The 17,157-nt window shown below is 37.8% G+C and overlaps 1 protein-coding gene across 3 annotated transcripts in view; it reads right to left on the bottom strand.

Annotated features, from left to right (window-relative positions):
* ANAPC4 (anaphase promoting complex subunit 4) overlaps positions 1-17,157 on the bottom strand; it is a 209,898-nt gene that overhangs the window by 61,997 nt on the left and 130,744 nt on the right. For all 3 annotated transcript variants that reach the window (XM_053704079.1, XM_053704081.1, XM_053704080.1), the window contains one exon: positions 1,031-1,124. In XM_053704079.1, the coding sequence (XP_053560054.1) occupies positions 1,031-1,124 (94 nt within the window). The remainder of the gene's footprint in view (positions 1-1,030; positions 1,125-17,157) is intronic.

Genomic DNA, 17,157 nt, shown 5'->3' with positions numbered 1-17,157 from the left:
TTTCTCCCAATTTCCACCTCTCCTAGGTTTCTTTACACCATCTATTACCTGCCAACGTAATTGACTTATACCATGTCCGGCTTCCAAAAAATTAGAGGAAACAGGAGTATCCTGATTCTTACATCTTATGTTAAATCTATGCTCATTAATTATTTTACATCTATTACGTATCCGTCTTGTTGTCTCTCCAATATAATTTTCAAGCACAGAGACTTAATGAGTAAAATAATCCAAAGTATCATACTTGTGACCGGATCTAGTTTTTCCCTTTGATTATGGAATTACAATTTCCACAATGCAGGCATGGAAAAAACAACCAAATTTGTTGATGTAATAATATATTTCCCTACTAAATTTACTACTCCCTAAATCAGTCTTCACCAGTTTGTCCCTAAGTTTAGGAACAAGAACTCCTTTATTCCTGAATTGCAATTTTGAAATATGTACCAATGGGATCTTACAATTGATTCTATAGCTGCTCTATTGTAGGGGTTAAATTGGGAAATAAATAAAATTCTGTTTCCCTTATTCTTCACCACCCCAACATTTTCCCCTGAATGTCCTACTCTTTCTTCCTGAATTTTAAATATTTCTTTCTTAATGAGATGTTCAAGGTAACCTCTTACTAGAACTTTATCACCCATTCCTTCAAATAGATTCAAAGCAAGATTATCATCACTTACAATAAGATTTACTATCACTGACTTATTGGTAAAGAATCAATTTTTGATTATGATAACTCTCATAATGTTACAGCTTATTTTTGTTGGTGGGTTTACTATATAAATCCACAACTAACTCTCCCCCTTTTTTTGCAAATCAAGGTGTTCAAAAAACTAATAGACTCTTCACTGTAGGTTAGAGAATTTTAAACCACGTACTGTTCTATTAAGTTCACCCACAAATGCCACCAGGGACTCAATGTTTCAGGTTCTGAAGATCAGACATGAAAATTCCAGAGGTTTTTTTGCAATACAGCTCCATGAGATTAATGCACACCCTGATTGTACTGGATAATTAAGAGGTTTACCTTTCAGATGAGTGCTGCTTTGAAGGAAGTTAAACCACTGGTTTCCCTCTGTATTAGGTGGTGACATCAAGATTTCATCTTCATCTTTTAAATACTACAATACATATTCAATATGATAAATTACCAGTTCACAACTCAGACTGTGTATATACAAATGTAAATATTAAATGTAGTGTTATATATAATATAAAGATGTGTATGCTACTGAACAGTTGAACAGTCAGATAGGATTACTTTATTTGAGATTGCATGGGCAGGCTACACTTAACTTCCTTTATTTGCCAAGTTTAACCAGTAATTAAGAAATAAACCATTTAAATATATAGATATTATATATAGTATTATCATGATGGTCTCTGATTCATAACAGGAAATAGAAGTATGATAATTAAACTGCTACAGCTATAACTCGCTAATGCGTAGCAAAAACATGTCACTTTAGATTACAGATTCAGACGCCTTGTAAACCCCCCCCCCAGAAAACAAGTAATGTGAGGCTGCTCCTGAATTTTAACATTGTACAACACTAACTACATGTCCTAAAACTTAGTTTCCTTTCTATTTTATAATATAAATATATATATTTTTTTGCTAATATAAACCTAAGATCATGTCCCTTTAATTGTTTTTTAAAACAATTTTTTAAAATAATTTTAGACATAGTTTTAACACATTATTTCAGATAATACATGATTGGTATTTTATGATACAATTGTGGAGTATATATATCTTTACATATAGATCTTTACATATGCATTCTATTTTAAACTATCAAATAAACACATATGAACATAAACATAGATCACTATGATATTATGATATAATTCCTGTTTCCAAAATTATTTTTCGTTTATAGTATTCAATACAGGTCTTTTTAGTATTTCATATACCTAGTAATACACTCCTCTTACATCAATTGTTATTATGTGTTGCAACTTGCAATTAAATTAACAATTCTTTAGATATATCTAGTATCTATCTAATTATGTTTCAAAGAACAGTTTATATTTCAATGATACTTCAAATAAATGGCCTCCATGTCGGTACACACCTACTGGGATTCACATTTCAACCAATGAGGATAAGACATATGCTATTTAAACTCCCACTGGATAATAATGAGCATCTTGATAAAGGCCTGAAGGGCTGAAACGCATAGAACTGCTAATTTATCCTCAAATTACATTCACTAATATACGGTAGTAAGTGAGGTGCATTGAGCCACTTACATTACAATATGAGTGGTCTCTATATGCGTAATTCCTAACCCATGATCTACCGTTATCAATCTGGCTACACACAGATTTTTTCTCAGCGTGTTACTAAACAGGATCCACAGCGTTCACACTTGAGACCCGTATCCTGACCTGTTAACCGGAACTGGTAGAAGGACCTAGAGGTTCAGCCGCAACAACCGCAAAGGCTGCCAACTAACACCTCGGTCCCAATATCTACCTCTACCACATTGAGGAACACTCATTCTGGCTACAGATTCTAGCCGATTCCACAGCCGTCTACACAAGGTCTGGTGACTAATATTGGGATACTTTGAATCGCTAAAGGTTATTTCACATGGACTAACGGTAACACTGTTAGCATATCTCTAAGACATTGTCGCAAAAGGAGAACTTTGAACGTACTGATATTCTTGCTATTTAGCATCGATGGGGTTAACATTATATTACTAGCCATTTGTAAAATGTTATACTCCGTTTTGCATTTATCTGATATGCACCTTCAGCTAGTATACTGATTTTTTAACGTCTTTACTGTGTAATTATTGTCATTGTAAATTTGATGCCGGCATCTTTATTTTATTTTGTTTTTTTGTATATAAATATATTTTTTTAATAGCCGTACACATACACATCAATTTCTTTATGTATCTCTTATGCTGATTAGCGCTATCCGGCACTATTATTTCGGTTTGAAGTTAGGAGGTTTACATACCTTTGGGATTAGCTATTAGAGATTAGAGTGTTAGTATCTTTAACATTCCCTTTTCTATTACAGATTCAGACGCTTTGTAACCCCCCCCCCCCCCAGAAAACAGGTAATGTGAGGCTGCTCCTGAATTTTAACATTGTACAACACTCTAACTACATGTCCTAAAACTTAGTTTCCTAAGTTTGCTATGTGAGCTGATTTGTGTAATAATAAATTCATGAATAAAATATAAAATGATCTGTATATTTTATGTCTGGTTACTATAATAAATGATTATTATAATGAATTCTAGTATAATTATAATGCTAGTTACCCAATTAATACTGATCAAGGAAATGTGTTTTGCCCAAAAAGAAGGTAATAGCAACACTCCAAATGTATACAAAAACTTTATTAAAAACATCCAAAATAATCAAGGACGTTTTGGGCCTCAGCCCTTTATCATGTTTATTCTTTTGGATGTTTTAATAAACTTGAAGATTTTTTTTAATAAATTGGAGTGCTGCTATTTCCTTCTTTCGGACTGTATGCAGTTTGTGGGCTTGGTGAGGAACCCTTTAAATAGCTTGCACCGAGGACAAGTATGCACTAGTGCTGGATATTCACGTTTGCCGACAAGGAAAACAATTTATGTAAGAACTTACCTGATAAATTAATTTCTTTCATAGTGGCAAGAGTCCATGAGCTAGTGATGTAAGGGATATACATTTCCACCAGGAGGGGGCAAAGTTTCCCAAACCTCAAAATGCCTATAAATACACCTACCTCACTCATACCTTAGTTTAACGTGTAGCCAAGAAGTGAGGTGTTTAAAAAAAAAAAAAAAAAAAAAAAGGAGTAAAAAGCATACAAAAATAGGAACTGGAAAAAATAAATGTGCATTATACAAAAAAATCATAACCACAAAAAATAGGGTGGGTCTCATGGACTCTTGCCACTATGAAATAAATTAATTTATCAGGTAAGTTCTTACATAAATTATGTTTTCTTTCATGTAAGTGGCAAGAGTCCATGAGCTAGTGACGTATTGTATATAATACCCAAGATGTTGAAGTCCACGAGTCACTAGAAGGGAGGGTAAAATAAAAACAGCTATTTTCGATAAGAAATGAAATCTCAAAAAATAATTAAGTTTTCTTAAAAATTTTCAAAAAAACTCAAATCAAAAGGCATAAGAATCAAACTGAGACAACTGCCTGAAGAACCTTTCTACCAAAGGCTACTTCCAAAGAAGCAAACACATCAAAATGGTAAAATTTAGTAAAAGTATGCAAAGAAGACCAAGTTGCTGCTTTGCAAATTTGACCAACTGAAACTTCATTCTTGAGAGCCCAAGTGGCAACTGATCTAGTAGAATGAGCTGTAATTCTGAGGCGGAGACTGCCCCGCCTCCAAATAAGCTTTGTGAACCAAAAGTCTCAACCAAGAAGCCAGAGAAATAGCAGAGGCTTTCTTACCTTTCCTGGAGCCAGAAAAAAATAACAAATAGACTAGAAGTCTTCATGAAATCTTTAGTAGCCTCAACATATTTCAAAGCTCTTACCACATCCAAAGAATGTAAAGACCTTTCAAGAGTATTATTAGGACACAAAGAAGGAACAAAAATTTCCCTATTGATGTTGTTAGAATTCACAACTTTAGGCAAAAATTTAAATGAAGTCCGCAAAACAGCTTTATCTTGATGGAAAATCAGATAAGGAAACTCACAAGAGAGAGCAGACAATTCAGTAACTCTTCTAGCAGAAGAGATAGCCAAAAGAAATAACACTTTCCAAGAAAGTAATTTAATGTCCAGAGAATGCATAGGCTCAAAAAGAGGAGCCTGTAAAATCTTTAAAACCAAATTGAGACTCCAAGAAGGAGAAATAGATTTAAAAACAGGTTTAATACGAATCAAAGCCTGAACAAAACCGTGAATATCAGGAAGATTAGCAATCTTTCTAAGAAATAAGACAGAAAGAGCAGAAATGTGTCCTTTCAAAGCATTTGCAGACAAACCAATATCCAAACCATCCTGAAGAAACTGTAAAATTCTAGGAATTCTAAAAGAATGCCATGAGTAATCATGAGTTGAACACCATGAAATATAGGTTTTCCAAACCCGATAATAACTTTTCCTTGAAACAGACTTACTGTATCGTAGTGCTAATAACCGAGTCAGAGAAACCTCTATGACTAAGTGTTCAATTTCCATGCCATCAAATTTAGAGATTTGAGATCCAGATGGAAAAACGGCCCCTGAGACAGAAGGTCTGGCCTTAAAGGAAGTGGCCAAGGCTGGCAACTGGACATCCTGACAAGGTCCGCCTACCAAAACCGGAGAGGCCAAGCTGGTGCTATCAGAAACACATAAGATCGAACCATTATGATCTTGGAGATCACCATTGGAAGAACCAGAGGCGGAAAAATGTAAGCAGGTTGGTAAAACCAAGGAACTGCTAGAGCATCCACCATCTCCGCCTGAGGATCCTTGGACCTGGAAAGGTATCTTGGAAGCTTCTTGTTCAACGCGAGGCCATCAGATCTATTTCTGGAGGACCCCACATCTGTACCAATTGGAAAAAAAAACATCTGGATGGAGAGACCACTCTACCGGATGTAAAGTCTGTCGACTGAGATAATCCACTTCCCAACTGTTTACTCCTGGGATATGAATCGCAGAAATTTGACAAGAGTTGGATTCCACCCAAGAAAGTATCAGAGATACTTCTTTCATTGCTGAAGGATTGCCAGACCCCCCTTGATGATTGACATATGCCACTGTAGTGACATTGTCTGTTTGAGATCGAATATAAAGTTCTCTCTTCAATATAGGCCAAGTCTGAAGAGCTCTGAAAATAGCACAGAGTTCTAAAATATTGATTGGTAACCTCGTCTCCTGAGGTTCCCAAACCTCTTGTGCTGTCAGACCCACAGACAGCTCCTCAACCCGAAAGACTTGCATCTGTTGTGGTCCAGGAAGGACGCGAGGGAGGCCCCTTGAACAATAAGGTGATGGTTTAACCACCAAGTCAGAGAGTGTTGAATGTTGGGATTTAAGTATATCAACTGTGATATCTGAGTATAATCCCTGCACCATTGGTGCAACATGCAAAGCTGTAGAGGTCTCATATGAAAACGAGCAAAGGAGATCGCGTCCGATGCTGCAGTCATGAGACCTAAAACTTCCATGCACATAGCCACTGAAGGGAATGATAGAGACTGAAGGTTTAGACAAGCTAAAACCAACTTAATTCCTCTCTTGTCTGTTAGAGAAAGAGTCATGGACACCGAATCTATCTGGAAACCTGAAAAGGTGACCTTTGTCTGAGGAATCAAGAAACTTTTTTGTTAATTGATCCTCCAACCATGTCTTTGAAGAAACCACACAAGTTGTTTTGTGTGAGATTCTGCTAAATGAAAAGATTGAGCTAGTACCAAGATATCATCGACATAAGGAAACACTGCAAAACCCTGCTCTCGGATTACAGATAGAAGGGCACCCAGAACCTTTGAAAAGATTCTCGGAGCTGTCGCTAGGCCAAATGGAAGAGCGACAAATTGGTAATGCTTGTCTAGAAAGGAGAATCTCAGAAAACGATTGTGGTCTGGATGAATTGGAATGTGAAGATAAGCGTCCTGTAAATCTATTGTGGACATGAAATGACCTTGCTGAACAAAAGGCAGAATAGTCCTTTTAGTCACCATCTTGAAAGTTGGGACTCTTACAAAACGATTTAGAGTTTTCAGATCCAGAATTGGTCTTACTTCTTTGGGACAATGAACAGATCTGAATAAAAACCCAAACCCTGTTTCCCCCACCAGTTGAACTGGTTTGAGGGCCGCACCTTCATACAGTCGTAGGGGCTGTATTTGGTTTCTTATAAGGCTTGGATTTATTCCAATTCGTAGATGGTCTCCAATTGGAACCTGACGTCTTAGGGGAAGGAGTATTTTTTTGTTCTTTAAACTGATAAAAAGAACGAAAACAATTGGAAGCTTTGAATTTACCCTTAGATTTTTGAATTTACCCTCAGATTTCTTATCTTGGGGCAGAAAAACTCCCTTACCCCCAGTGATAGTGGAGATAATAGAATCCAATTGAGAACCAAATAAATTATTACCCTGAAAAGACAGATAGTAATCTAGATTTAGACACCATATCAGCATTCCATGATTTAAGCCATAAAGGTCTTCTAGCTAGAATAGCTAACGACATAGATTTGATATCAATCTTAATATCAAATATAGCATTACAAATGAAATAATTAGCATGTTGAATATATAATAGGTATAAGAATATAGCCAGTATGTAAATATGCCTTCCTAAGATAACAGCGCATATGAATAGACCGGTCCGGTCGCCAATGGCGAGTAAAAATTCCTGTAGGCAAGTAAAATTTTCAATTTACCAGCCCGGCTGGCGATCTCACCATTGGCAGCTTTGCACTATTTTTTTGGGGGGGCATAATATTGTGTCCTAGCTTTTTTTTTGGATAATACTGCAGCAACTGCACTATTTGTTTCCAGCAGCGCCTTAATACTAGCTTGTCCGTTGTTAGTGATGTCACGCCAGGGCACACTATATTTTTAGGGAGCATACACACTTTTATTTGGGAGCATTGATACAAGCTTGTGTCCCGAATCACATTGATGTCACAGCAAACATCCTCGTTAACGGCAGACGCTTTATGTTTTGTGGGGCACCTTGTTAGCGATGTTGCAGCTAATGCACAATTTTGTATGGACTGCAATACCAGCGGAAATAATGAAAGAAAGTGCTGCTCAGGTTTGCATTACTCTATATTTTTCTGACATACCGACCATGCTTCTGGAAGTTACCTTAGCAATGTCACAGCATACGCACTATTTTTTTGGGAGCAGATTACCGGTAGCAGACACTGCTGCTCAGGTTTACATTAATCTATATTTTGCAGAATTACTGATAACTCCTTTTCCATTTCAAAGTGATGGTTATATGATGTGGCACTATCTTAATAATGTCAGTGAACCATCAAAGAAGAAGAAGGTAGATGATGCAGAAAAGAGAGAAAAGGATAGAGAGACAATTCAAAGACAGCTGGATGATTAATTGATAAGGGGGAAAAGAGAGAGTGGCTTGTGTACAACAGCTCAAAACAGGTTATGCTATGTAGTGTATGCCAGGCATTTTCAAACAAACAGAATGAATTTGTGGAAGGTACCAGCACAATGAAACTTGAAGGTATTCGATCACATGAACTTTCATCAGGGCATCTGTGGAGTGTCCAGTGTGAGTCAAACCGGAAATTAAAGCAGACTGAATTACCTGCTGGACAGGCAATCGCTACCATGACAAAGGCACAGACAGAGAAACTAAAACTACTGTTTTGCAACGCTCATCTCCTAGCCATTAAATCAAGGCCTTTCTCTGACTTTCCAGATTTGTGCAAGTAAGTGTATGCTTTTGTATAAAGTATGTTTGGCTTCCCTAACTGTCTGCTTTGTTTATAATTACTTTCTGTCCAAAATGCTAATTTTTATCTCTATTTTTTTCTACAGATTTGACAAAATGAAGGGTTTGGATGTGGGAGATACCTATCTTAATGCCATATCAGCACGGTCATTTGTACACTTTATTGCACAGGAAGAAAAAAAAAAAACATACAAAAAAACAAAATATGCAGCTGCCAATTTTCTTGCAGTCTTGTATGATGGTTCAGTTGATAGTGCAGTGGTGGAGGAAGAAATTATTTATGCTAGATTTGCAATAGAAGGCAAGGTACACACAAGATTTGTGGCTTTGCAGTCAGTTGAAAAGGCCGATGCTGAAACAATTTCTCAGGCAGTAAATGCAGCAGTTATACAACACCTTGACCAGTCGTGGAAGGAGAAACTAGTTGCAATAGGCACTGATGGAGCAGCAGTGATGCTGGGAAAAAAATGGAGGAGTTGTGCAGAAACTAAAAGGACAGAGAAAGCATGTTGTTGCAATTCATTGCATGAGTCACCGCTCGGAGCTCAGTGTCAGGGACACAGCAGTCAACAATGAGAGTCATCAGAAGTTAAAGGATCTACTTCTAGGGTTATATTTATTTTATCACAAGTCGGCACTCAACCGTGCAAATCTTAAGAACAGCTATGCTTCTTTGAAAATGAGGACACTATTGCCTACACGAGCAGATGGGACACGATGGGTAGGCCACTTCTGGCGTGCACTTGACCATTTCCTCAAAGGTTACAAAGCAATCATACAACATCTTGATCAGGTGTGTAGACCTCTGCCCTTTCCCTCTGCTCTCTATCTCTCCAGCCTTCCCTTTCTCCCCATGTCTCTCAAGCCACCTTTCTCTCCCTCCATTTCACTCTCCCCACTCCTGTTCCTCCCTATCTGTCCCTTTCCCCCTACCTCTAATTCCTTTTATCTCTCCTGTGCTGCTCTCATTCACTCTCTCTCTGTCTCTTTCTCTAGCTCTCCCTCCCTCTGTCTTTTAAAATTGAGAAACCAAATCCCAGAGAGAGAGAGAGAAAGAAAGAAAGAATAAAAAAATGAGAGATAAGCAGGGCAATTATGTATACTTTCTCTTTATTTCTAGGTCCAATCTCCTGATGCAAAAGGTGTGAGAGGAGAACAGCAAGCAAAGGCCAGATGCTTTTACAGAGCTGCTACAAGTCTGTTAATGGTCCAGTATGCTTGCTTCATGTATGATGTGCTTTTACAGCTATGCAACGTGTCCAACACTCTTCAGAACCGAAATGCAAGTGTTGCAAATGTCCACAACAGTTTGGAAGTGACAAAAAAAAATACTGATCGCTCTGAAAGAGAGGTATGTACTTTTTGTTTTGTTCTATAAGAGGTTTTGTTATTAAGTTCATATATGTTCCAGGCCTATACCTGGGTCACTTCTTCATTCTATTCAGTATGACGAAGAAGGCACAGCTAGGTCTGAAGGAGTTGAGTTGAAAGGAAAGAATAATGCCTTCAAGAGTTCAAAAAAGAAGTTTCTGGAAGCAATACAGTCCAGCTTTGAAGATCGCTTTGAAGACGTTGAAGGAGTTCTTCAGGCAACATTGGTGACATCCTTCAAAACATGGCCTGACAAAGAAAACTCAGAAGGTATTTCTACATTTAAAATGTAATTAGAGATGTTCCACTTCTCTGATGTAAAATAATATTAGGACATATTAAACAAAAAGATGTTATTGAATTACATATTTTTGTTTAATATGTCCTAATTAGTATAGTTTAATTTTAGCAGAACAAAAAAATATGCATCAAACGTGTTTGCAAGGAATTTCTTCTTTTCTTTCTTCCAGACTTTGGCAATGAAGACATTGGAACTCTGATCAGCCAGTTTCAACTAGTACTAGGAGGCACAGGGTGTTAGTTGTAGGAAAATAGTGAATGAATGGACAGTTCTTAAGACTAGTTTATATAACAAGAATGACAGGGAGAAGAAGCTGAAAATGGTCACCTGGCCTGAACTCAGAGAATTCGGAGATAAATGTGGCCATCTTATGAGTTTGATGGACATGATCCTAACTTTGCCAGTCACCACATCAGAATGTGAAAGAGGCTTTTCCAAAATGAAGATGATCAAAAGTGACTGGCGCTCCTCCCTCATAACTTCAACATTGTCAGATTTAATTATTGTAAACCTTCATTCTGCACCAGTAGATCAATTTGATCCAAGTGATGCAGTAAGGCATTGGGCAACAGCAGGACCACGAAAGAGAAATGTCACATACAAAAGGTCTACAAATGAAACATCAAATTTAGTAATTGCTGAGGTTGCAGAGCTTCCAATCCCTTTTGATCATCTTGAAAATGATGAGGAGCAAGCAGAATAGTTTGAGGTGTCAAGACCTAATGAGGTTTATGATTGTGAGTTGAACTTCTCAGAGCACTCTGACTCAGATCTGTTAACAGTTTCAACAATGTTTCATGTGCAGCATAGATCAGGTACTTTCTGTATTGACTTCAATACAATGACTGAGGCTCAGTTACTAATATTTTATTTTCAATATTTGTTTAAAATATATCAATACTAGTTCACTAAAAGTCTAATTTTGCACTGTTACGTAGTTCAATGATTGTATAATTGGACCAATGTCAGGAATGTATACAAAAAACATAATTTATGTAAGAACTTACCTGATAAATTCATTTCTTTCATATTAGCAAGAGTCCATGAGCTAGTGACGTATGGGATATACATTCCTACCAGGAGGGGCAAAGTTTCCCAAACCTCAAAATGCCTATAAATACACCCCTCACCACACCCACAATTCAGTTTAACGAATAGCCAAGAAGTGGGGTGATAAAAAAGTGCGAAAGCATATAAAATAAGGAATTGGAATAATTGTGCGTTATACAAAAATCATAACCACCACAAAAAAAGGGCGGGCCTCATGGACTCTTGCTAATATGAAAGAAATGAATTTATCAGGTAAGTTCTTACATAAATTAGGTTTTCTTTCATGTAATTAGCAAGAGTCCATGAGCTAGTGACGTATGGGATAATGACTACCCAAGATGTGGATCTTTCCACACAAGAGTCACTAGAGAGGGAGGGATAAAATAAAGACAGCCAATTCCTGCTGAAAATAATCCACACCCAAAAATAAAGTTTAACGAAAAACATAAGCAGAAGATTCAAACTGAAACCGCTGCCTGAAGTACTTTTCTACCAAAAACTGCTTCAGAAGAAGAAAATACATCAAAATGGTAGAATTTAGTAAAAGTATGCAAAGAGGACCAAGTTGCTGCTTTGCAAATCTGGTCAACCGAAGCTTCATTCCTAAACGCCCAGGAAGTAGAAACTGACCTAGTAGAATGAGCTGTAATTCTTTGAGGCGGAGTTTTACCCGACTCAACATAGGCAAGATGAATTAAAGATTTCAACCAAGATGCCAAAGAAATGGCAGAAGCTTTCTGGCCTTTTCTAGAACCGGAAAAGATAACAAATAAACTAGAAGTCTTACGGAAAGATTTCGTAGCTTCAACATAATATTTCAAAGCTCTAACAACATCCAAAGAATGCAACGATTTCTCCTTAGAATTCTTAGGATTAGGACATAATGAAGGAACCACAATTTCTCTACAAATGTTGTTGGAATTCACAACTTTAGGTAAAAATTCAAAAGAAGTTCGCAACACCGCCTTATCCTGATGAAAAATCAGAAAAGGAGACTCACAAGAAAGAGCAGATAATTCAGAGACTCTTCTGGCAGAAGAGATGGCCAAAAGGAACAAAACTTTCCAAGAAAGTAATTTAATGTCCAATGAATGCATAGGTTCAAACGGAGGAGCTTGAAGAGCTCCCAGAACCAAATTCAAACTCCAAGGAGGAGAAATTGACTTAATAACAGGTTTTATACGAACCAAAGCTTGTACAAAACAATGAATATCAGGAAGAATAGCAATCTTTCTGTGAAAAAGAACAGAAAGAGCAGAGATTTGTCCTTTCAAAGAACTTGCGGACAAACCCTTATCTAAACCATCCTGAAGAAACTGTAAAATTCTCGGTATTCTAAAAGAATGCCAAGAAAAATGATGAGAAAGACACCAAGAAATATAAGTCTTCCAGACTCTATAATATATCTCTCGAGATACAGATTTACGAGCCTGTAACATAGTATTAATCACAGAGTCAGAGAAACCTCTGTGACCAAGAATCAAGCGTTCAATCTCCATACCTTTAAATTTAAGGATTTGAGATCCTGATGGAAAAAAGGACCTTGTGACAGAAGGTCTGGTCTTAACGGAAGAGGCCACCCGGACAAGATCCGCATACCAAAACCTGTGAGGCCATGCCGGAGCTACCAGCAGAACAAACGAGCATTCCTTCAGAATCTTGGAGATTACTCTTGGAAGAAGAACTAGAGGCGGAAAGATATAGGCAGGATGATACTTCCAAGGAAGTGATAATGCATCCACTGCCTCCGCCTGAGGATCCCGGGATCTGGACAGATACCTGGGAAGTTTCTTGTTTAGATGAGACGCCATCAGATCTATTTCTGGAAGTTCCCACATTTGAACAATCTGAAGAAATATCTCTGGGTGAAGAGACCATTCGCCCGGATGCAACGTTTGGCGACTGAGATAATCCGCTTCCCAATTGTCTATACCTGGGATATGAACCGCAGAGATTAGACAGGAGCTGGATTCCGCCCAAACCAAAATTCGAGATACTTCTTTCATAGCCAGAGGACTGTGAGTCCCTCCTTGATGATTGATGTATGCCACAGTTGTGACATTGTCTGTCTGAAAACAAATGAACGATTCTCTCTTCAGAAGAGGCCAAAACTGAAGAGCTCTGAAAATTGCACGGAGTTCCAAAATATTGATCGGTAATCTCACCTCCTGAGATTCCCAAACTCCTTGTGCCGTCAGAGATCCCCACACAGCTCCCCAACCTGTGAGACTTGCATCTGTTGAAATTACAGTCCAGGTCGGAAGCACAAAAGAAGCCCCCTGAATTAAACGATGGTGATCTGTCCACCATGTTAGAGAGTGTCGAACAATCGGTTTTAAAGATATTAATTGAGATATCTTCGTGTAATCCTTGCACCATTGCTTCAGCATACAGAGCTGAAGAGGTCGCATGTGAAAACGAGCAAAGGGGATCGCGTCCGATGCAGCAGTCATAAGACCTAGAATTTCCATGCATAAGGCTACCGAAGGGAATGATTGTGACTGAAGGTTTCGACAAGCTGCAATCAATTTTAGACATCTCTTGTCTGTTAAAGACAGAGTCATGGACACTGAATCCATCTGGAAACCCAGAAAGGTTACCCTTGTCTGAGGAATCAAAGAACTTTTTGGTAAATTGATCCTCCAACCATGATCTTGAAGAAACAACACAAGTCGATTCGTATGAGATTCTGCTAAATGTAAAGACTGAGCAAGTACCAAGATATCGTCCAAATAAGGAAATACCACAATACCCTGTTCTCTGATTACAGACAGAAGGGCACCGAGAACCTTTGTAAAAATTCTTGGAGCTGTAGCTAGGCCAAACGGCAGAGCCACAAACTGGTAATGCTTGTCCAGAAAAGAGAATCTCAGGAACTGATAATGATCTGGATGAATCGGAATATGCAGATATGCATCCTGTAAATCTATTGTGGACATATAATTCCCTTGCTGAACAAAAGGCAAGATAGTCCTTACAGTTACCATCTTGAACGTTGGTATTCTTACATAACGATTCAATATTTTTAGATCCAGAACTGGTCTGAAGGAATTCTCCTTCTTTGGTACAATGAAGAGATTTGAATAAAACCCCATCCCCTGTTCCGGAACTGGAACTGGCATAATTACTCCAGTCAACTCTAGATCTGAAACACATTTCAGAAATGCTTGAGCTTTTACTGGATTTACTGGGACACGGGAAAGAAAAAATCTCTTTGCAGGAGGTCTCATCTTGAAACCAATTCTGTACCCTTCTGAAACAATGCTCTGAATCCAAAGATTGTGAACAGAATTGATCCAAATTTCCTTGAAAAAACGTAACCTGCCCCCTACCAGCTGAGCTGGAATGAGGGCCGCACCTTCATGTGGACTTAGAAGCAGGCTTTGCCTTTCTAGCTGGCTTGGATTTATTCCAGACTGGAGATGGTTTCCAAACTGAAACTGCTCCTGAGGACGAAGGATCAGGCTTTTGTTCTTTGTTGAAACGAAAGGAACGAAAACGATTATTAGCCCTGCTTTTACCTTTAGATTTTTTATCCTGTGGTAAAAAAGTTCCTTTCCCACCAGTAACAGTTGAAATAATGGAATCCAACTGAGAACCAAATAATTTGTTACCCTGGAAAGAAAAGGAAAGTAAAGTTGATTTAGAAGCCATATCAGCATTCCAAGTTTTAAGCCATAAAGCTCTTCTAGCTAAAATAGCTAGAGACATAAACCTGACATCAACTCTGATAATATCAAAAATGGCATCACAGATAAAATTATTAGCATGCTGTAGAAGAATAATAATATCATGAGAATCATGATGTGTTACTTGTTGCGCTAAAGTTTCCAACCAGAAAGTTGAAGCTGCAGCAACATCAGCCAAAGATATAGCAGGTCTAAGAAGATTACCTGAACACAGATAAGCTTTTCTTAGAAAGGATTCAATTTTCCTATCTAAAGGGTCCTTAAACGAAGTACCATCTGACGTAGGAATAGTAGTACGTTTAGCAAGGGTAGAAATAGCCCCATCAACTTTAGGGATTTTGTCCCAAAATTCTAATCTGTCAGACGGCACAGGATATAATCGCTTAAAACGTTTAGAAGGAGTAAATGAATTACCCAATTTATCCCATTCTTTGGAAATTACTGCAGAAATAGCATTAGGAACAGGAAAGACTTCTGGAATAACCACAGGAGCTTTAAATACCTTATCCAAACGTTTAGAATTAGTATCAAGAGGACCAGAATCCTCTATTTCTAAAGCAATTAGTACTTCTTTAAGTAAAGAACGAATAAATTCCATTTTAAATAAATATGAAGATTTATCAGCATCAACCTCTGAGACAGAATCCTCTGAACCAGAAGAGTCATCAGAATCAGAATGATGATGTTCATTTAAAAATTCATCTGTAGGGAGAGAAGTTTTAAAAGATTTTTTACGTTTACTAGAAGGAGAAATAACAGACATAGCCTTCTTTATGGATTCAGAAACAAAATCTCTTATATTATCAGGAACATTCTGCACCTTAGATGTTGAAGGAACTGCAACAGGCAATGGTACTTTACTAAAGGAAATATTATCTGCTTTAACAAGTTTGTCATGACAATCAATACAAACAACAGCTGGAGGAATAGCTACCAAAAGTTTACAGCAGATACACTTAGCTTTGGTAGATCCAGCATTAGACAGCGATTTTCCTGTAGTATCTTCTGACTCAGATGCAACGTGAGACATCTTGCAATATGTAAGAGAAAAAACAACATATATATAAAGCAAAATTGATCAAATTCCTTAAATGACAGTTTCAGGAATGGGAAAAAATGCCAAAGAACAAGCTTCTAGCAACCAGAAGCAATGAAAAATGAGACTTAAATAATGTGGAGACAAAAGCGACGCCCATATTTTTCGCGCCAATAAGACGCCCACATTATTTGGCGCCTAAATGCTTTTTGGCGCCAAAATGAAGCAACATCCGGAACGCCGACATTTTTGGCGCAAAATGACGTCAAAAAAATGACGCAACTTCCGGCGACACGTATGACGCCGGAAACGGAAACAAATTTTTTGCGCCAAAAAAGTCCGCGCCAAGAATGACGCAATAAAATGAAGCATTTTCAGCCCCCGCGAGCCTAACAGCCCACAGGGAAGAGTCAAATTTTTGAAGGTAAGAAAAAATGATTAAATCAAATGCATTATCCCAAATATGAAACTGACTGTCTGAAAATAAGGAAAGTTGAACATTCTGAGTCAAGGCAAATAAATGTTTGAATACATATATTTAGAACTTTATAAACAAAGTGCCCAACCATAGCTTAGAGTGTCACAGAAAATAAGATTTACTTACCCCAGGACACTCATCTACATGTTTGTAGAAAGCCAAACCAGTACTGAAACGAGAATCAGCAGAGGTAATGGTATATATAAGAGTATATCGTCGATCTGAAAAGGGAGGTAAGAGATGAATCTCTACGACCAATAACAGAGAACCTATGAAATAGACCCCGTAGAAGGAGATCACTGCATTCAAATAGGCAATACTCTGCTCACATCCCTCTGACATTCACTGCACGCTGAGAGGAAAACCGGGCTCCAACTTGCTGCGGAGCGCATATCAACGTAGAATCTAGCACAAACTTACTTCACCACCTCCATCGGAGGCAAAGTTTGTAAAACTGAATTGTGGGTGTGGTGAGGGGTGTATTTATAGGCATTTTGAGGTTTGGGAAACTTTGCCCCTCCTGGTAGGAATGTATATCCCATACGTCACTAGCTCATGGACTCTTGCTAATTACATGAAAGAAATAAAGAATACAGGTTTGTGAGATAAAAACAAGGTGTCTTTTGTCCTATTTAATGTATAATGTACACATATGCAGATGCGCACGGGCGAGTAAATTTTCTTGCGGGCTGGTAATTTTTTTCAGTTACTTGCCAGGTGGGTGAGTTCATTTTTTGGGTAATCATAGGCCCTGGATAAGATTCAATTTTCCTATCTAAGGCATCCTTAAAAGAAAATCTTCCATAGGAATTTATAGTATG

This window comes from Bombina bombina, chromosome 2 (genome assembly GCF_027579735.1).
Source record: "Bombina bombina isolate aBomBom1 chromosome 2, aBomBom1.pri, whole genome shotgun sequence".
In the NCBI taxonomy this organism is placed as follows: domain Eukaryota; kingdom Metazoa; phylum Chordata; class Amphibia; order Anura; family Bombinatoridae; genus Bombina; species Bombina bombina.
Note: the sequence above shows the minus strand (reverse complement) of the source record. Positions and strands in the feature narration are given on the sequence as shown.